At 43.1% G+C, this 20,994-nt stretch overlaps 1 protein-coding gene across 5 annotated transcripts in view; it reads left to right on the top strand.

Annotated features, from left to right (window-relative positions):
• The window catches only part of MTM1 (myotubularin 1), a 96,802-nt gene that overhangs the window by 53,525 nt on the left and 22,283 nt on the right, over positions 1 to 20,994 (top strand). For all 5 annotated transcript variants that reach the window (XM_040628117.1, XM_040628116.1, XM_040628114.1 and 2 more), the window contains 3 exons: positions 13,276 to 13,359; positions 15,476 to 15,625; positions 19,585 to 19,773. In XM_040628117.1, coding sequence (XP_040484051.1) covers positions 13,276 to 13,359; positions 15,476 to 15,625; positions 19,585 to 19,773 — 423 coding nt within the window. The remainder of the gene's footprint in view (positions 1 to 13,275; positions 13,360 to 15,475; positions 15,626 to 19,584; positions 19,774 to 20,994) is intronic.

The following is a 20,994-nucleotide window of genomic DNA, read 5'->3' as shown; positions in this document are numbered from 1 at the left end:
CACCTTTCAGGAGAGGGCCCGGCTGCCTTTGCTTCTCAGAGTCTTTGCCGCTTGCTTCTTTTTGCCTAGCTTTGGTGAACCACATCAAACCGTGTCCATACAGCTTAAGCACTGTGTCATTTCTACCTTGTGTCCACTCTGGCTCAAGTCCAATTGTACTTGCTTGTAAAAATGATTGCATAAAAATTACCAAAGCGGGTGATGGGGGCGCACATCTTTTTCAATCGCTCAAATGAGAGGTGTAAATGATCCTGTGAATAGGCAATTAACAACAAGGGTACTTTTCCCTGGGCCTTCATTTTTCAGTCCAGAATTGGGGAAATTTTTATAAATTGCTTTGAGGTTTTAAAAATCTCAGACTGAAATTTAGTGGACTCTTACTTCCTAGGCTGACCACAGAATAGATAAAAGCAGACAGCTCATTTTCAGAAGCAAACTGAGGGCTTCAGAGGGGAGGGGGGTGGGGGAATGGGATAGGCTGGTGATGGGTAGTAAGGAGAGCACGTATTGCATGGTGCACTGGGTGTTACACGCAACTAATGAATCATCGAACTTTACATAAAAAACCAGGGATGTACTGTATGGTGACTAACATAATATAATAAAAAATATTATTATTAAAAAATTTAATTTAATTTAAAAAATAAAAAAAGAAGGCAGTTGAAATGAGAAGCAGTACTGTGCATACACGCACACGTGTAACACGCACACACAGCGCACACACAGACACACACCTGCTTTTCAGCCTAGATGTGGCTTTAGGACTGAAGCAGGTCTCAGTTCTCTGTCTTCTCTTTGGCTAGGACTCTTTTTTCCTTGGATAAGCAGTAAATGTGACCAACTGAGGGTCTCATCACGCTTCCTGCCGCCTCTAGGACTTGGCCTTTGGTCTCTTTCACTCTCTGTCTTCTCCCTGCTGCCCATCTCCTGGAACCGTGCTCCCTGCAGGACTTGCCCCGCGTGGCCATCCGTGTTCAGAATCCCAGTGTTCACTGCCTGCCAGCACGTGCTCAGCAGCCGCTCCCTTCAGAGCTCATCCCACTTCTCGCCCTCCCACGCGCCAGGGGAGCTATTCTTTTGAATGTGATTCAAGACACTGCGAGTGCTCAAGCCACCTCTCCTTAAATGTTTTTAAACTACTGAGTAGCCAGCCACGAGAGGATGTTTGTAAACCACATGTGAAGCATGAGGAAGTCTGATACCTGGAGCGCCCCTCTGGCTCCCGGGGTGTCGTGCTTTGACTTCCACCACGGCGCTCTCCATCCGGGCCTGCTCTGCTGAGTTCTTCCTTGCCGGCTCGTGGTGCCTCATTTCCCAGGATGTTTTTGATTCCTACTTCTGAACTGTTCCTCGGAGCTTTATGGGAATACTCGGAGGCAGTTTGACGTTTCCTTCTGCCTGGCATCTTAGGGCACTCTCGGTGTGGGTCATTGACAAATTAGATTCCCTGTTTGATGTTTTCTGGACCATCCAAGTTTTATGAGTTTGGGCTACACGTTGTTTCAGAGCTGCCTTGTGGCTACAAATTCCTGGTGGGGGACAGCACTAGAGACTTTTTTTTCTCCCTCGATCAACACCGATAATCTGGACAGGTAACCTCCTTGGAGTCTTGGGGGGTTACTTCCTGTTTATCCTTACCCTGAGGTTGTAGCACTTGGGAGGCCAACCTCTACTGAAGGCGGTTTCCAGTCTGATACCCGTCGTGGCATCTTGGGTGGGCCTGGGCCTTTATGTCCTCTGTTTCCTGTACCCCAAAAGGCCGTGAAAATCAATTCTGTGAGGGCCCTGAGGTAAAAGCCAGCACTTTCCTCTTGCTCTCTGCATTCCCGTTTGTGGTTAGTGTTTAGCTTCTGAGTTTTTATTCCTCCCTAGCTAGCTCAGTAGAGCATTTTGAAAGAGGTGTCTGTTTTGTCCAGCATTTGTCGATTTTCAGCAGAAGGCTCAGTTAGGGCATCTATACCAGACGCCTCGCCCTGTAGCTTCTGAGATCTGAAGCGCCTGGTCCTCCACCTCTCTAGCTTCTTTTCAGGTTCCTCTGCTTCCTTCTGCTGTCTAAGTGTGGGTCCTCTAGAAAAGTCCATTCTTCCCCTCCTTCTTGTTCTGTACCATCCCCTCAGCAGCCTCTCTCCCTCTCCTGTCTTCCGGCGTTGCCTGTCTGACCTGACTTCCAGATCCAAAGCTTCCTGTTTCCCTTTAGCTGCACTGTAACTTCAGCTGACACCTGAATGTTCCTTTAAAATAATCTCTCTTTCCCTTAAACCTGCTCCTCTGTGCTCCCAGTTTCTTGTGGTATCTTCTTTTCCTCCAAAATCAAGGCCACCATTGGAAGATTTCCCTTTTCCTGAACATTTACTGAATCCAGGGTTTTCCTCTCTTCTTTTCTGAAGTGGTGGAATAGTACTTAGACTGGTTTTCCTGCTTCCTTTCTGTCTCCTGCCCAGTCCACCCCTGCACGTCTTCTCCCTGGGACTCAGCTCTCATTCCCCCACCCCCGAAATGTCAGCAGTTCCTCCCTCTCTGTCAGCAGAAATGCAGACTCCAGTCTCCCCCACTTTTGTGGCCTCACCTCTCAGCTGTCTCCACTTTTTTCGACCCCCTCCTGCACTCTGTCCGTGTTTGCTGATGGCCTCGTATTCGCTGAGTTTGGCTACCATTTGTGCCTTTTTGTCGTCATAGTTATTATCATGTCCAAGGTCGTCTTATCCTTCCAGGCCCATCTCTCTAGAAGTAACCTAGGCATTCTCTGGAGCCCCAAGTGCTTTATCTGTGCTCTCCTCTTTATGTGATCAATAGTTGTGCCCTCTTTGTCGCTGTCCTTTGGAGAATTTCTGACCCCTTAAAGACAGTGCCTGTGTCTTACTCATCTTTTTCTCTACTTAATACCTTGTTCATGGTAGGCCCTTGGTAAATGTTTGTTGAATTAGTATATTAGGGTCAGTAGAGTGAATGAATTAAGAACAAGCATCAACCAAGTCATCAGTAAGAATATTCTGTTTAGGAAGGGCATTTATTCTACAAGCACTACTTTAAATTTTGAAAATAGCTAATATATGTCCATAATTGAAAATTCGGAAAGTATAGAAGGTACTGTTACGGACCCAATGTTTGTGTCCTCCCAGAATCCTATGCTGAAGCTCGAACCCCCCAGTGTGATGGTATTTGGAGATGGGGCTTTTGAGAGGTGATTAGATTAATTTTTTTATAATAATTTTTTTATTATATTATGTTAGTCACCATACAGTACATCCCTGGTTTTTGATGTAAAGTTCAATGATTCATTAGTTGCGTATAACACCCAGTGTACCATGCAATACGTGCCCTCCTTACTACCCATCACCAGCCTATCCCGTTCCCCCACCCCCCTCCCCTCTGAAGCCCTCAGTTTGTTTCTCAGAGTCCATAGTCTCTCGTGTTAAGAGGGTGGAGTCCCAGGATGGGATTACTGGCCTTAGAGGTAAAGAAAGGGACCCAAATTTATGCTTTCTACCACGTGACGTACAGCAAGCAGGCTGCCCTCTGTAAACCAGGAAGTGGGTCTCACCGGAACCTGGCCATGCTGGCTCCTTGACCTTAGACTTTGCAGCCTCCAGAATTGTGAGAAGTAAATGTTCATTGTGGTGACTTGTTATACTGTCTGGAACTAATTAAGACAGGTATGTTGTAAAAATATCCTGCTCCAAGCACCCTTCGCCAATCCCATTCCCTTCCTTACAGACAACCCGTGTTTTCAGTCTGTTACTGTCCACCCAGTGATAGTTTAAGCCTGTTCATCAGCGTGTTAGTCGTATATGCCTCCTTTGACCCTAGCGGGAGTAAGCCGTATGTGCTCTTCCATACCTTACTTTTACATTTACCACTAGATATCGCCTGATGAGTGGGCTTCTTTACCCTATTTATGACCGTGCAGTACTCTGTTGACCGTACCATGCTTTCTTCAATCCTCTATTGATAGATACTGAGATCATTTCCAGTCATTTGCTGTTACATAAACTGCAGTGGATAGCCTTGTACATACATCATTTTGTGGGTGCTCGTGTATGTTGTAGGATAATTTCTTAGAAGTAGAATTATTGCTATTAACAGATATCCCTAAAAGAAGATGTACTGGCTTTCACTCCAATATGCAGTGTGTCAGAGTGCCTGTTTCCAGACATCCGCTCCAACTCTGTTTCCTATGGCTGCTGTGACACATGACCACAAACTTGGTGGCAAAACAGGAGTCTGTCATCTTACAGCTCTGGAGATCAAAAGTCCAAAATGGGTCTCACTGGACTAACGTCAGGGGGTGTGTGGTGCTGCGTGTCCTCTGGGGGATCTAGGGGAGAGTCCATCCCTTGCATTTTCCATCTTCTAGAGGCACCCACATTCCTTGGCTCACAGCCTCTTCCTCCATCTGCAGAGCCAAAGCGGTGGTTGAGTCCTTTGAATTACTCTGACTTTATCCCATCGTCACTCTCCTTCTCTGATTCCGATTCTTCTGCTTCCTTCCACATCTCAGGACCCTTATGATGACATTGGCACTCCTGGGAAGTCCAGGGTACTCTTCTTGTCTTAAAGTCAGGTGATTAGAAATCTTAATTCCATTGGCAACCTAATTCCTTTTTCTCACGTTTGGTAATATGACACAGGTCACAGGGAGTAGGACGTTGACATCTTTGGGTGACTGTTCTGCCAACTGCACCAATCCAGGATGCTTTCTGATTTTTTGATCTTCACTAATCTAATAGGTGAAAATGTAGCTTTATATTTTTATCTTGTATTTATCCTATTTGACTGGAATTAAATATCTTTTGGTTTGAGCTGTTTGTATTTCTATTGATTCTCTGTGGCTTCTGCCTCTATTTCCTTTGGGATTTTGGTCTTTTTCTTGTTAATTGTAGGAGTTCTTTATGTAATAGCTACACTCGTAATATGAGTTGCAAATACTTTCCCCATATGTCTTTTGACTATAGTGGCTTTTGCCATGGGAATTTTTTAAAATCTTTGTATTTATCAATTTTTTGGCGATGCGGGTCCCTAAGTTCAATAATTCATTAGGAGAATTCAGAAGACTTAACATATAGTTGTCCTCACAAGTGTGATTTATTATAGCAAAAAGTACAGAGGAAAAGCAGCAAAAGGAAAAGGTCTGTGGGATAAAGTCTGGGGGGAAACCAGACACAAACTTGCAGAGTTTTCTCCCAGTGGAGTCACACAGGAGACACCTAATTCCTATAGCAACAAGTTGAGACAACACATGGAAAATGCTACCAACCAGGGAAGCTCAGCACCCAGAGTTTTAATTGGAGGCTGGTTGTGAGGCACCCTCTGCCTAGCATGTACCCAAATCACCACCTCTCAGAAGGAAAGCAGGAGTTAAGCATAAACCACATTTATACAGTTGAGGCACCGTAAACTCCTCTTATCAGTTAGGGAGCAATGGGAACTCTCCCGAGAACCCAGGTTCCCAGAATCCAGCTGAGGGCCAACCTCACAAGCAGACCTCTCTAAGGAGAGCAGCCAGGCCTGCTAGGTTAAACTCTTGTCTGCAGAGTTTTCTTTTATAGCTTCTGGGTTTTATATCCCTGTTAGGGATGTCTTCCCTACTCAGAGTTATAGAAGAATTGTCCCTAGGATATTCCTTTAAAACTTCAGTTTCTTTTTTTAAATGTAAATATTTCATCAATTTGGAATTTATTCAGAGTTACCATGTAAGATATGGATCCAAATCTTTCTTCCACTGTTGTTGCAACACCCACCATTTGTTGACTAATCCACTCATTTGAAATACCACCTTTATCACGCACTTAGTTCTTCTTCTTCGTGTTTGAATTCTGAATGTTTCTTTCCTTGCATTAATCACTCTTCAGGTACCACTAATGTTCTTTTAACCATTGAGGCTTTATAAAATGAAAGGTCTGCTAGGGCAGGCCTCTCCTCCTTCCTCCTGTTTTTCATCCCTTTCCTCCCTGTTTTTGCTCTCCAGGCAATGCCTGCCTGCCTTATGACTAGACGTGGGGAGCTGGGGCTCTTGCCCACTTGTCTGGGAGGACAGACAAATGCATACAATACAGATGCATGTGTACAGGATATCAGGGGAGCAGGAAGTAAGGGGCTTGGTGTCAAGGACATTGTCTTACAGGAGGTGAATCCTGGAAGATGAGTAGGAGTGGTAACCAGGCAGAAATGGCCATGGCCAAGTGCAGGAATGGTATGTGCAAATGTGAAGGGGCTGGACGCGGGCTGGACCCACACGTGAGTTGGTGTACATGTGGGGGTAGTGGTGAGAGATGGTGCTGGAGGGGAAGGCTGGGCCCCAAAGCTCGCAGAGCCTATTGTGCCCCACCAAGAAATTCCACTTTATACCTGAACGGGAGGGGAGCCATTCAAGGGATTGAAGCAGGAAAGCGACATTAGATTTTGATTTCAAAAAGATTGCTTGGGCTGCAACATGTGGACTGGATGGAGCAGGGCAGGAGTTTATTTCTGGGAATGTTTGTTACTCACCCAGGTGGATAATGATGAGTGCTTAAATTGGGGCAATGGAGAGGATAGGAGAGAATGGATTTAAGGAAGATCTAGAAGATCAATAGAATCTGTCAATTGTGTGAGTGTAGTTATGATGGGAGATGGCATGATAGGGAAGAACCCAGGCTGGATAAGCTGGTGGACAGTGGCACCAGTGGTCGAGATGGGGAGTATAGGAGGGGAGTTAAGAAGAGGCAGCGACTTCCATCTCAGAGCTGCAGAGCTGCAAGTGTCTGTAGGACAACCAGACATAGACCTCTATGAGGCAGGCGGCCGCATAGACCTAGAGCTCTGGCCCGGGGAGAGGTTTATTTGATGGGCCCAGATGTGATCATTGGCATTTTCATTGATGCACCCAAAATTGCCAGGAGAGACAGTTACAGTGAGAGGAGGTGTGGTACATTAACCCTGAGAAATGTCACCTTAAATGATTATGAATTTGAACAAGTAAGAAAGAAGGCACTTTTTCCAAATGGTTTCAGCTGACATTTCAAATGTACTTTTGGGGTTTTCTCCTCCTGAACAAGTGAATATGTACATTTATATATGAAAGTGATGGCAACCCAAAAATATGAAGCCACGTGGTGGAAAGAGGACTAGGAGAATTGTTTAAGCCAACGGAAGTATAAATGGTTATAATTTATGTGCTAGCCACTTTTGACCTATGAGGCTTTTGTCAAACTTTTGGATTAAATTACTTTTGGTGCAATTTCATGAAAGATGTTACTTTGAACTATAAGCTTTGCCAAGTTTCAGTACCTCCTGTGGTTCTTTCTCAAAATTTTTGGTTTTTTTCCCCCCAACTTCAATGAAAGCATTTTTCCCCCTTATCCTGAAAGGTCTTGTTTCTTAGGTGTAACCTAAAAGATGAAAATGAGGTGATTTTACATTGCCACACCCTTAAACGGTAGATGGAAGCTTTTAAAAAGGCAGGTGTCTTCAACTTCAGAAGTCAAATAGAAAAAAATGCCCACTTAAATTCCTGTTCAAACACTGCAAAATTCCATCAGGAAAGAAGGAGCGAGTGAACAGTCCCCCAGATGTTTAGTGCTAGGTATTCAGAGTTAGTTTGTTTACTTCCTAAAAAGTGTCTGCCCTTCCTGAACTTGGGTGCACGCATGGCGGCAGCATCATTGGAAAGCACCATTAAATCTACGTAGCTTATCAGTTCATTCCCCTGGATACTATGAAAATAGTTTTCTTCTGTAACTGCCTCCCTTTTGAATGATATTTAATTTTTACAAATCTGACTCTCCAACATCCAGTTCTGAGACACAACATGACAAGTTTTTGAGGGAAGAGGCTGTCCGTGAGGGGCTTCATGAAATCTAGAAACTTTAATTCATGGACAGACAGCTCTCCCACCTCAAAGAAGGAAACTGATGAGTTGCTCAACATTTCTAGAGCCTATTAAAGAGCAGTGAATGCAATCGAGGTGTTTCAAGCGAGTTGCTGTGTCTTCACATAGGTGCCATTTAAAATAATGGCTAATTAAATAAAATCTGAAACCTGTTGTCCTTTCAGATTTTTTGTAGGAAAATTTAAATGACAAGTTACATTCTTTGTCAGAGCTGTTTTTATCCCTAGTGTGAAATCAGAGATTTTCATCTCAACTTTGTCCTTTAACATTTTTCAAATGTTACATTGTGCTATTTTTAATCCTGGAAAAAATGCACGATTGCTTTTTTTTTTTTTAAGCCTCCGTGCATGGTATCTCTTGACTAGTAGGAATCTGAATTGGTGAAATGCCCAAATACTAATATAGAGCCAAATAAAGGAAGACCTGCTCACTTGAAGCCAGGGTGAGCATGTAAGAGTGTCCTTTCATGGTGTTGATACCGTACTGTAGCTATGCAAGGTGCTCACACTGGGGAGGCCGAGTGAAGGGTGCATGAGACTTCCCTGTACATTTTTGTAACTTCTTGTGAATCTCTAAGTATTTCAAAATTACTTTTTTAAAAAGTGAAGCAGCCCCCCAGATGGTCGGCACACACAGAAGCCTTGGGCTCTATTCCTGAGCGTGGTCGTGTACGGCACGTGGCCCTTCAGGATCAGGGCGACCATCCCCCCATCCCCACCCCACCCCACCCCCGGAAGCTCTGGCTCCACGGGGGCTGAGGTGGGGCCCAGGCACCCACTGGCACCCCCGGAGAGCACCCCGGGCACCCGCCCCCTCCGCCCCACCCCGACCCTGAGGCAGAGCCCGGCCGAGGGACCAGAGGCCTCAGCAGGAAGAGAGCCGTGGAGGGCCTCCCGAAGCCCCCATCGGGCACAACCCCTCTGGGCTCGGAGGCTCTGCGGAGCCGGGGCTCCGGGCGGACGCACTCCTGACGCGTGGTCCCCAGGCCGTGAAGTCCAGTCACTGCCGGGACCCGGGCATGTAACCAACTCGATTATTACCCAGCTCACTTGCCCGACTCCCCGCTCCATCCTCAGAAAGGAAAGTTCTCTCCGTGGCACTTTGGTTTCCCAAAGAGAGGCTCCCAAGCGACCCAAAGAGAGTTAGGAATCAGTGGAAATGTCAACCCGCTAATGAAGTCCTAAAAGACTCAAAGCCTTAAAAAATGTATTGTCTGTAAGAGAAAATAAATGACAGCTAAAAATCTCAAGGCATGTAACCTGTTAACTTTAGGTTTTAACAGCTTTCACACAGAAGATTTTTAATAGTTTTCAGACAGGAACTTAAGACTTGTCACAAGTCACCACTTGTAGGGAATTTTGTACTTTGTAATAATGAGGTACAGATGAAGGGTTTTGTTGCCTTGCTTTAATGCTTAGTAAGTTTTTTTGTAATAATCCACCTTTATGTTACCCTGTTGAGAGCTTGTATTTTAAAACTCTTGCTTCATTATCTTACCTGAATCTTTAAGAGGAAAAAAAAAAGTAAAAATTAAAATATCTGGGATATAAGTCCAGGTACATCCAACTTTAGAAAACATCCGCGTCGGTTCCAGTGGAGCCAAGTATCAACAACTTCATGGTCGCGTTGTCTTTTTCTTTAAAAACTAAGAAGTAGGGGCGCCTGGGTGGCACAGCGGTTAAGCGTCTGCCTTCGGCTCAGGGCGTGATCCCGGCGTTATGGGATCGAGCCCCACATCAGGCTCTTCTGCTGTGAGCCTGCTTCTTCCTTTCCCACTCCCCCTACTTGTGTTCCCTCTCTCGCTGGCTGTCTCTATCTCTGTCAAATAAAAACAAATAAAATCTTTAAAAAAAAAAAAAAACTAAGAAGTAATGCTTTTTAAAAAGTATTTTTTTCTTGGGGCGCCTGGGTGGCACGGTCGATTAAGCATCCGACTCTTGGTTTCGGCTCAGGTCATGATCTCAGGGTTGTGGATCGAGCCCCGTGTTGGGCTCCGTGCTCAGTGCAGAGTCTGCTTAAGACTCTCTTTTCCTCTCCTTCTCCCCTCCCTTGCTCATTCTCTCCCTCTCCCTCTCTCTCAAGTACATAAATAAAATATTAAATATATATACATATATATTTTTCTTGTAATTGTAAGCTAATTTATTTGGATGGTTAAAATATTGGTTTAAACACCTGGTCTTTTTTACCTTAAGCTCCAATTCAGTATTAGGTATGCTCCTGTGTATTTCGTGACCAGGACTATCTGGCTGTTGGGTGATTCATAAACTTTTCTGAAATATCTGAGCTCCAAGTCCAGCTCTTAACCCAGATGCTGTTTCCATCATAGATTTCTCAGAGGCATGTTTCAGAGGTAAAGGATGCCAGTTCATGACTCATCCTGTATATCTGGATGTCACTTAGAATGTGCAGTGATGTTTCTGAATGATTTCGTGAGAAAGGCCACCTGAGATGTTGCCACCATGAGGACATTGTCCCCATTCTCCTATTAATGACAATTTTTTATATTACCGGTATTCAGAGTTCCCTTAAAGCAAACATATTAAAGAAATTATGGAGATAATTTTGTTTTGGGCTATATAACTTTCATCTTGTGATAATAATTTTGTAAACTTACACTTATCAGTAATTTTAATATAAGATACAAGAGAATATTTGGAGCAAGAAAGGAGTTGCTTTATTATTCGTGACTAAGAAATAGTTACATTAAAAATGCTGCTGGCAAGTCAAAGGACACTGATAGCATTAACACACATGACGATTTTTCTGGAGAGAAAGCTTTATCTGGACTTTGAGTTAGTAATTTTATTCTTTGTTTTTCAAAGTCCACCGTATTCACTTGAGCTCCATGGGAAAGGTGCAGATAACTAAAAACAAAGAAACAAAACGAATGAAAACAAAAACAAAATGTGGAGGTGAGGAACTAATTTCAAGAAAGCAGCTTATAGGTCTTCTAAAGGGAATGACAGGCCTATGTCTGAGACCACCTGCCATCTACACGTATGTCAGCAGCCTAGTGTCCAGCAGAATTGAGTATTTACCTGTGCCAGCTACTGGTCAGTATAATAGCCAGGACTCAGATGTCACCAAGAGATGCTTTGACATGTGCTACAGACTCTGTTTAGGGGTAAAGAAGTACACCGTACATTTTAGTGTTGTTTCCATCAACAGTTCCCCCTGTCTTTGAGTTAAACCTCAGTTAACAGAAATCATTTGTCTCCCCCAGGAATGTACAGGAATAATTAAGTATTGCTGTGGATTCCATGTCAGTCCAAAGCCTCAACAAATTGCTTAGCTAGATCAGTATCATGTGGTCAGTGTGCTACCCGCTGTAGAATACACAGCATTTGGGCCTACCGCTGCCCGAACTGAGACCTGCTGAGGGTGCCCTGTGCTTTAGAAAGTTCAAGAAGGCAGTCCGGGGAGCAGTCTCTTGATCAGTTTTTACCTTAAACCTCTTGCTTTTTGAGTACATAAAACTGATGCTGTCAAGCAAGGCTTTTCTGGAAATGGTCTGTAGTATAGGGGAGGGGAGCTGGCATGCACAGTCGGAGGACAACAATAGAGGAAAACGGGGGATGGGGAAGATACCTAAAGGAAAAAGTGCCCAAACCTGGTGCTTCCAGGGAACGTGGGTGTACAGGGGCTGTATAGGCTTGACATTTTCACTGGGGCAACAAGTATGTATTCTGCCTACTATGGACCAGATACTGTTCCAGTTATGGGGGATACAGGATGTGACCAAAGCAGGTGTCTGTCTTTATGGAGCCCATTTTCTAGGGGAGGGAACAGTAGGAGTCCAGTAGTAAACAAACAAGTAAACATATAATCTGTCAGATGGTCATAAGTAATAGGGGGAAATAAAATGGAAAGGAGAATGGGGGTGCTGTTCTGGGGTGGGGAGCATGTAGTTTTTCTATAGGGTGTCAGAATAAGTCTCACTGATTAAGGTTCCATTTGGGCAGAGATGTGAAAGAAGTAAAGGGGAAAGCCATGAAGAAAAAGGATTCCAGACAGCTGGACGGCAGGTGGAAAGGCCCCTGATGTTGGTATGTTCTTGGTGCTTTGGGGAAACAGCACTGGAGGCCAGTGTGGCTGGAGTGGAGTGAGCAGTGGGAGAGCAGAGGCCTGGTAGGGGCTATGGCTAGAGGGTGGACAGCTGCATGTAGGCCACGGACAGACTTCCTCTTTGACTCCATGTGAGATGGAAAGCTACAGGAGGATTTGGGCCAGGGGAATGAGTTGAGCTGACTTAGGTTGTGACACTTAGAGGTAAAGAGGACAGTAGGGGAGGGGCACCTGGGTGGCTCAGCCGTTAAGTGTCTGCCTTTGGCTCAGGTCATGGTCCCAGGGTCCTGGGATCGAGTCCCGCATCGGGCTCCCTGCTCGGCGGGAAGCCTCCTTCTCCCTCTCACACTCCCCTTGCTTGTGTTCCCTCTCTCGCTGTCTCTGTCTGTGAAATAAATAAAATCTTTTTTTTTTAAAGAGGAAAGTAGGGGACCAGTTGGGAGGTTATAATAATGTTGCAAGTGGGAGATGGTTGAGCCTTAGACCAGGGTGGTGACAGTGAGTTGATGAGGATAACACCAAGGTTTTGGGCTCGTCTAGAAGGATGAAGCTGCCGTCTACAAAAATGGGGAGGCTATGGGGAGCAGGGTGGGAGGCGTTCAAGGGTTTGGCTTTGGATGTGTTAACTTCGGAGTCCTCCAGATGCTTCTGGAGGCAGGCTGGAGTTGTGGATCAGTCACTTGGACAGCCAAGTGTGCAGATCCAAGTCGGGGCTGGAGAGCCCTAGATACTTAGGAGTCACTAGAGTACAGATGGTATTTGAAGCTGTGAAATTCATCAGTATCACCTCCAGAGTGAGCACAGAGAGAGAAGAAAGGTCTGGGTCCTGTCATTTCACAGAGATAAGGGCATTGATTCAGAATTCACAGAGAACAGTTAATTAAGAGTTTTCCTGATGTCCTGTCCCTTTTTAAATAGATAAACATGTCATTGTTCCCCTTTGAGACAGTCGTCTGTTTAATAGTTATTCCTGAATTTCCTTTTTTTTTTTAAAGTGGCTTTTACCTGATCAGTTGCTAATACTGTTCAAAATGGATGGGTGTGTTTTGGTCTGGAAATCTAATGTTCGTGGAACATCATTTAAAGAAGAACAAATTAAAAGAAATGTTTGTAACCGTAGAAAATTGAGGTCTCAGAAGTAATGATTACTTAAGCTAGAAGGTAGCAATAAGTCTAGTCTGCTTTTTCCACTCTTACTCCTTTTTGAAAGTCTCTCTTCGGTTTGTGATTTTGTGGTAGACAAACCTGGTGGGTGAAAACGTGGAGGACGTAGTATTAGTAGACTATTAGTTCTGTCACGCGGAGCTTTAAATTCTTTTTTTCCCTTTTGCCTTTTCTAGCCCATATTTGCATTTCTAAATGAAGAAAAGTTTAACGTGGATGGGTGGATGGTTTATAATCCAGTCGAAGAATACAGAAGGCAGGTAAGTCATGCGATGAATTGCAAACATGCCAGGTGACAATATTTTGTTGGTCATGCTCTTAGAGCATCAGTGAAATCCTTCCTAAGTCTCACCTAAATGGCAGTTATAGCTTATTTTATCTATTACTCTGTAATTTATGAGCTCATTCCATAGCCATATGATATGTTGTTCATGAAACGAATCAAATATTTGGAGTCTAGAAGAGTTAAACTTCTGTACCATACTATTTAGGAGTTCATGTCACTGTATATTCATGTGTCTGGGAGCTTAACTCTCACTGACAGCTAGATTGAGGTTATATTTATTTTGGCTTGCAGATTGAAATGAATTAGAACGGTTTCCCTGTAATGATGACTTTTCCAAGAAAGCTTTGATGAATGTATATCAGCATTGCTTGTACTGCTCTCTTCTGTAAACTTCACCCACGTGCACGTTTATGTGCTGTAATGAAGGCAAGAGGCTTGGTACAGTGTTGCTGTTCAGGAACAAAGGTCTCTTGTGGCATTTTGTGAAGAAAAGCCTGTGCGTTTTATGTACAAGAGCCACAATCAGACCTCTGGTTTAACCAAATCTGTAGGCCAGCTAGGAGTTATGTGATGGAGTTTTTCATAGTTCTCATCCTACACAGCTCTTAAAATAATTGGGAACTTTTGTCGAGTGATCTTTGAGAATCAGATCAAGCCCGATTGCCTTATATGAAAAGGCAGTGAATGTAAAGTAAAATCTTAGAACCCTAGACTTGAGAAGAACCTTCTAGCCACCACCTCCACTACCAAGCACCCACACTGATTTTTTTTTTGTCTTGACCAGTGGTGTGCATATTTGTAAGCAGATTTGATGCTCAGGGGTGTGGGTGCAGGAGTTTAAATCACATGTATGAGGTAGTATGTCCTATGCTTCTGGAAGTTAGCTTTAGACTGTGGAGTTTTCAAAGGCTATATATACCTCTCATTTTAATGGCCTCTGTTCTGGGTCAGTTATGGAGGCAGAAGAAAGAGCATTAAAACATTTTGCATGTTTTGGAGACCTCTGTAACGTTATGTATTTAAATACCTGTACCTTAGTTTTGGAGTGTTACTGACAATATTAAGACTTATTTTTTAGATCGGTGTTTCTAGCTTGAAACAAGACAGTTCCTGTTTAATATTGCATGCATATATGAACTGTTGAAAGGTATCTTGTTCTAGACTGCCGTTATATTTCATCTTTTCTTCTTATAACTTTCTCATGGGACTTATAACTCTAATTGGATTCAGCATCAGACTCACCTGTTTGGTCCGTGGTCTATAGGACCAGGCCTAAGGAAAAGGTACAATGTCTGTCCCCAAAGCAAGCACCCACATAGCTCACCTTTGTGTGTGTATTTGTGTATTTGTGAGTATGGGGAGAGAATATTCCACCACCTCTGAATCTTGTCCATACTAGATATGGTTTGTGGGTAGATGACAGGATGGGAGGTGTACTCCATGTCTCCCTGTCACATTAGCAGTGTGCTTAGAATGCAGATGACTGTATTTCTCATACAACCTATAGAGCGATCGCCAATCCCAAACCACTTGATTGAAAAAAACTTTTAGGAGGTGGCGAAATGAACCTCCCCAGAGGGGTTTTTCTCTATTTCCCCTCTGTGACTTTCTTCATAAACTTAACCTCTTTCTACTTTGGAGCAGACTGAAGCATTCACTCTGTTTTGAGTAGGGAGAGGAAGTTGCCCGATCTCTTTTCTACCCTCAGTTAGACACAGGGTGAAATTACATGATGAACTTTTCTTTGGGGTGGGGGTGGGGCACACAGGTGGGGGATGAACTTGGGTTTATCTTTATTGTACATGTAGTAAGAAATAATTTGACGTGAAATAAAGGAAGCTCTCAAATTCAAGAGAATTTGTATTCACCAATGATATTTTAAAATTATGGGAACCTCCAGTGTTTTGTCTTGTGTTCTTATGTTGTCTGGATTACGGATTTGGCTCCCTTTAGTATAAATTGGTAGACCGCCACTACCCTGTGGTCAAAGAGGCATGTGCAGATTCTGCTAGAAAGAAGAAAGGAGACCCAAGGCCAAATCCAGAGATGATGTCGTGCAATACTGACTTGGACTTCCTTTTCTCCTGCAGGGCTTGCCCAATCACCACTGGAGAATAACTTTTATCAATAAGTGCTATGAACTCTGTGACACTTACCCTGCTCTCTTGGTGGTTCCATATCGTGCTTCAGATGACGATCTCAGGAGAGTTGCAACTTTTAGATCCAGAAATCGAATTCCAGTGAGTACTACAGTTAATGTTTTCCTCATAGATTGCCTTTTATCCCATAAAATAGTAGTCAAGTCAGAGAAACACTCTTGGAATTTCAATCCACCATGTAATTTTTAATCCACCATGTCATCTGCATGCAAAGTACTATGCCAAACTGGGAAAAGAAGTAAGACAGCACCCGTCTTCCAGAGCTCACAGTCAAGGTCAGAAAATGAGCGTAAACTAATTCTCATACGAGAGAGGGTCTAAGTAATGCATATGTCAACCAAGTGCTCGCTGGAAGGAAAGAAGGCAAGACAGGGGTTTTATGGTTTTTACCTTTGTAGTACCATACCTGACATGTGACAGGCCCTCCGTGAGCGTCGGCTGAATCATACTGGAAACGACACGCTGCCTGTCTTCTGTTATAGAGCACATGAGTGCCGGCTTTAGTTGGTCTAGCTCATCCTCATCATATTCGCAAGCTGCCTGAATACAGTTGGCAAACTGGAGCCAAGTGCAGATTATTCCAGACACTATAGTTACGGTATCATTGGACCTAGTTCACAAAGTTCTGTTTGGCTCTTAAATATTTATGTATGAGTCATACCGTCTACTTTGTGTGCATAAATTTTATTGACTAAAAATTTAGAGAATTTTTTCCCCTCTTAATTTTCAGGGCATGTCATAATAAGTACATTGTTTTGTTTTGGTTTTTCTAAATAACAGATTTTGGAAAAACAGGATTGAAGAAATTAAGATTTAATGTCACCTTGCCTTTAACTCCAAATCTAGACATTTTTTGTCCTTAAAAGGACATTTGTGTGAAACTTTTGTATAATGTCAACATAATAGGAATCACAACTTTTAAAATTCTCTCGCTCCTCTAATTGTGTCTGTTCATATGTTAATGATCTATATCGTACTTGAACATATGTTCTTTAGCTCATTTTGCTAGAATACAGTGCCAACGAGGCTAGAGTTACAAGTGTACTTACTCCTCTTCTGCTCCGTTGTGACATACTTTTCTGTGCCATAGCCACAGACTCCACCCCTGCCTTGGCCAGCTGTCTCGAGCACAGGAGAACTAGGCTAGGGTAGTGTGATCGATTGTGTTTACGCCTTCGCTCAGTTGAACATCTACCATGTCAAGCGTGTGTGTGTGAGTGTGTGTATGTGAATTTCTTGGGATTTGGGGCAGGAGAGGAGATGAAACAACTGTGCCCAGTCCATTGTGCTCAGCTGCCATTTGGACCTACTAGTCTCCACTATCCTGAGTGGACGAGAGTCTGCCATAGAGCCAATAGAATGCTTAACTTCTTACTTATTTAGCCATTTTATTGATCCTTCTTTCTTCATAATGGCCCCCAATCTGCCTTTATTTTTCCTAATAAAATGAAGGCTAAGCTCTCCATCATGTCTGTATCTTTATAGATTACCATGCTTAAGAATATTTAATAGTAGATAATGTTCTCTTTCTGATATACCTTCTAACCACCTGACTCTTGACTATACCCCAGAAAATGTATTTGCTTTTAATGTGAAATCATTAATATTTGATATTCAGTTCTTTTTTAAAAGCCCATATAAAAATACAAAAAGAATTGATGCAAAAGCACTCTCGTTATTGTGTGCATAAATAGGACATGAACAATTATAAGATATCATTGAATAACGAAATGATCCACATGCATCAGTGTTCCCAGTAACGCATACATGTGTTCTCATATACATTCCTGTGTTCTCAGACAGGTTTGTCTTAAAGTTATAGAAGTCCTTAACATGTAAGTAATACATAGTTATTTTAGACATTTTACAAAATGCTGGTAAGCAAAAAGGAGTCTGCCACCTAGTGAGAACCACAGGTAACATTTTGGTCTATGTCCTTCCAGACTTCCTTCTATGCAAACATATTTTTATTTGAAAAAAATGAAATTATTCTGTAATTTGTGCCTCAGTACGCTTTCTCTGCATAGTATCCTCTTGGAAAGAACTTTACACGCTGGGGAGTGTGCGCACCATAGTGTATCATATCCGTTTTCTGTTGTGAGACATCTGGGTTCCTTTTAATCTTTCACTGTTATAAACAGTGCTGCAATCAACATCTTTTGGCGGCTAAATATGTGCATATGTCCTTAACTGTCTATGGCTTCTAGAAACTAACCTTAATTGGAACAACCTAATATAGTACCATATACTTTGAAAGCATTCATGGTAGTTGGTATTGTGGAGTGACCATTCTTTATACCTGTGAGCCAAACAGCAACATCCTTTTAAAGAAGGTGGTCGAGATCCCAAAAGAAAAAGAAAGGAAGAAGCAAAACAGCTTACAAGAGTAGCATTTCTTAATGGCGTGGTGATTCCAGCCTTAAATCTCCCAGGCAGAGAAAAGAGGGGTGCAGGGAGGGAGGGCACTGGTAGTGGCACACGGCAGTTTCTTGCCTAGGACCTGATTTAAATTTAAAGTTGGTGCAGGTGTTTATCAAATAATGAGCCTCTTGTATGTGTAGAAGTCTGCTCTTTTAAAAGTGATCTTATATCAAATCAACATGTTGTACAGCTTAAACTTACACAGTGTTGTAGATCATTTATATCTCAATGAACCTGAGAAATTAAAAATATATACATACGTGCATTAAAAGGGATCTCCAGTCTCTTATCTGTCTTGAAGCAAGGGCCATAGGAGGCAGGTGGGGCTGGTGTCACCTCCACGTTGTTGGTTAGAAAATGGAGGTCCAGGAGAGCCAGTGCTTGTCCCAGGGCTTCCCAGGTCTGAGCCTTTGGATTCTTAGGGGCCACGGTGTTGTTTTATGTGTCTCTGGCATGGCGCAAAGACTCAGTGAATGAGTATTGATTCACGCCATCGTATAATCTTTTCTCACTAACCTGTTGTCACTATTATGCACATAAGTTTTTATGAACATCAGTGCTTATCATTTATCATCATGGAGGGGGTGACTTCAGAGATGACAGTGCATTTGGCCTTGTACTAAGTGAGCTTCTTCGGTTCTTGTATCTGCTTTTCACAGTTTTCCATATCTGACTTCACAGGCCACCTGGCCTGTCCCTGGAATGTACTTTACATGTGTTCTTCGATCACCCTCCCAGCGGGGCCATGGAGTCATATTCCCCCCCATTTGATGAAGGAGGAGAGGGGAGGGACAGAGGCTGTGAGCTCCGTGCCCAGATTACAGCTACGGCAGAGATGTTCCTCCCCCAGAGCCCATACTATTGCCCACCACGCTCACCTCCTGGCTCCCCCTTTTTTTTTTTAACAGCTTTGAGAGCTAATTTGCCTACCAAACAATTCACCCACTTAAAGTGGATAGTTCTACAGTTTTTATTGTATTACAGGTGTTGTTTCTCCTGCACCGTGAGCTTGGAAACCAGGTAGCCCCCGTGCTAGGCTTGTGTGCAAAGCGCAGCTCTCCAAGCTTCATTGTGGGAACTCTGGCAGCTCTGCAGTCATCCTGAGAGCTTTTTTTTCCCCTTGCTTCCCTTGGGTTTTTCTCCCCACTGTGTGATATTCTAGAATTAAGACTGTTGGGGAGATGATCTTTAGAAGTGAGTTGGTATAGAAACACATTGTAACAGCGGTGATTTCTTTTACGTCTCACTTCTTGCTAAAGCTCGTTTCTGTCTGAGAAATCCGGGGCAGGCTACAGAACTGAAGTAGTATCAGAAGCTTTTTATTTCCTTTAAGTGATAGAGCTTTTTTTTTTTTAGGTAAGCATTTAACCTCTACGAGATGTGGTCCTAATTAAAAAAAGACTAGTAAAACAATTGGTTATTCTAGTTGTCTCTGAATAGTCATCATTAAATGTGTGTTGCTAGGCACACACCGTGAAATCACAGGTGAGCAAGTATTCCATTTTAGCCAAATCAGACTCACTTCATCATGAGTGTTAGTGCTTTATTTTTTTTATATTTCTAATGGTCTTGAGATTTGTTTTTTTCTCGATAGCTTAAAGTTTCTGAACTCATCATAGGTGCTGTCATGGATTCATCCAGAAAATAAGACGGTCATCGTGCGTTGCAGTCAGCCCCTTGTTGGTATGAGTGGTAAACGGAATAAAGATGATGAGAAGTATCTCGATGTTATCAGGGAGACCAACAGACAAATTTCTAAACTCACAATCTATGATGCAAGACCCAATGTAAATGCAGTGGCCAACAAGGTGAGTATATTTAGTGACACTTGTCTTGACACTTGGCTTGTCTTATGTGTGGCGTGCCATGCTTCACGTAAATGTTTTTGCATGGTGTGTCAACACACGGGCTTACATTAATAGTTCAACTTAGTTGAAGTGGGAAAAAACTTGTTTGCTGAGGTAGGAAGTCGTTTTAATCACAAAATTGGTCTTGAAAGTAATGAGAATAACCTTTAGGTGAATTAGGTGAGTATAGAACTGTAATGAACTTCAATTTTGGCGGAAGCTGGAGTCTCTTTGCAGCCCTTTAAGCTATTCTTGAACCCTCTTGATGTACACAGTGCTGAAGCATCTACGAGGAGTTCGTTGTGCGGCGCCAGAATTGTTAAAATCCTCAATCTGTAGCTTTATCCAGATGGTCTCTTCACTCTCCTTATGAGTGGGTCTTCTAATTTATAGAAGATAATTCAATAAGTGAGTAGATCTCTGTACATGGATTTTAGAGTCACGCGCACACCATGTTATTGTTTTCAAAGAAAATCCGTCTCCGTTGTCTTCCTGGCCTTCTTAAGCAGAGTATGCCGAGTGCCCCCAAGTGGATCGGGGTCATCACTGTGAACATCGGTGACTGGATAGCGTTGCTTTCAGAAGCTTCCATGGTATAAGGTCGTTTGCCTGTACACTGGACAGCCCCGGATTATTATGCTTTTTACATTCGACTTCTCCTTTTTGTTTCGTTTCTTGCTCTCCCATTACTGCCAGCTGCCACTTGCAAGTGCTCGCAGTGGGCCTGCCCTGAGGTGCTCACCACTGTTCAGCCTTTCAGATTTCCTGTTTCTCATCAGCTGTAGGCTTCAATTTCATCATCGTGAATACTTTGCTTATCCCGAGGTCACTTTTCTGGCATCTTCAATTATTCATAGCACAAGACAAGAACCTGAAAGCCCAACAAGTCCTCAAGTAGCACAGAGAGATGCAGCAGCTTCCTAAATGGAAGAGTGTGTAAAAACGGCGTCGTTTCCGGCTCTGCTCACAATTATTTGCACACGGATCATGCGTCTTACACATTCACATCTGTGGAGTCCGCTCTGCTCCCCGTGTGCTCTTGGGCCAGCTCTCTGGCATTGCAGTTGATTTTTGTTTCAGTAATGGAGATGATTTGAAATTATATGTAAAACAATCAGGAAGTGTTGTCGATGAGTAAATTAGGAAGTAGAAGTAAAGCATTTAGGAAATTAAGTCTAAAGA

The sequence above is a fragment of the Ursus maritimus genome, assembly GCF_017311325.1.
Source record: "Ursus maritimus isolate PB19 chromosome X unlocalized genomic scaffold, ASM1731132v1 scaffold_X1, whole genome shotgun sequence".
NCBI classification, from domain to species: domain Eukaryota; kingdom Metazoa; phylum Chordata; class Mammalia; order Carnivora; family Ursidae; genus Ursus; species Ursus maritimus.
Note: the sequence above shows the minus strand (reverse complement) of the source record. Positions and strands in the feature narration are given on the sequence as shown.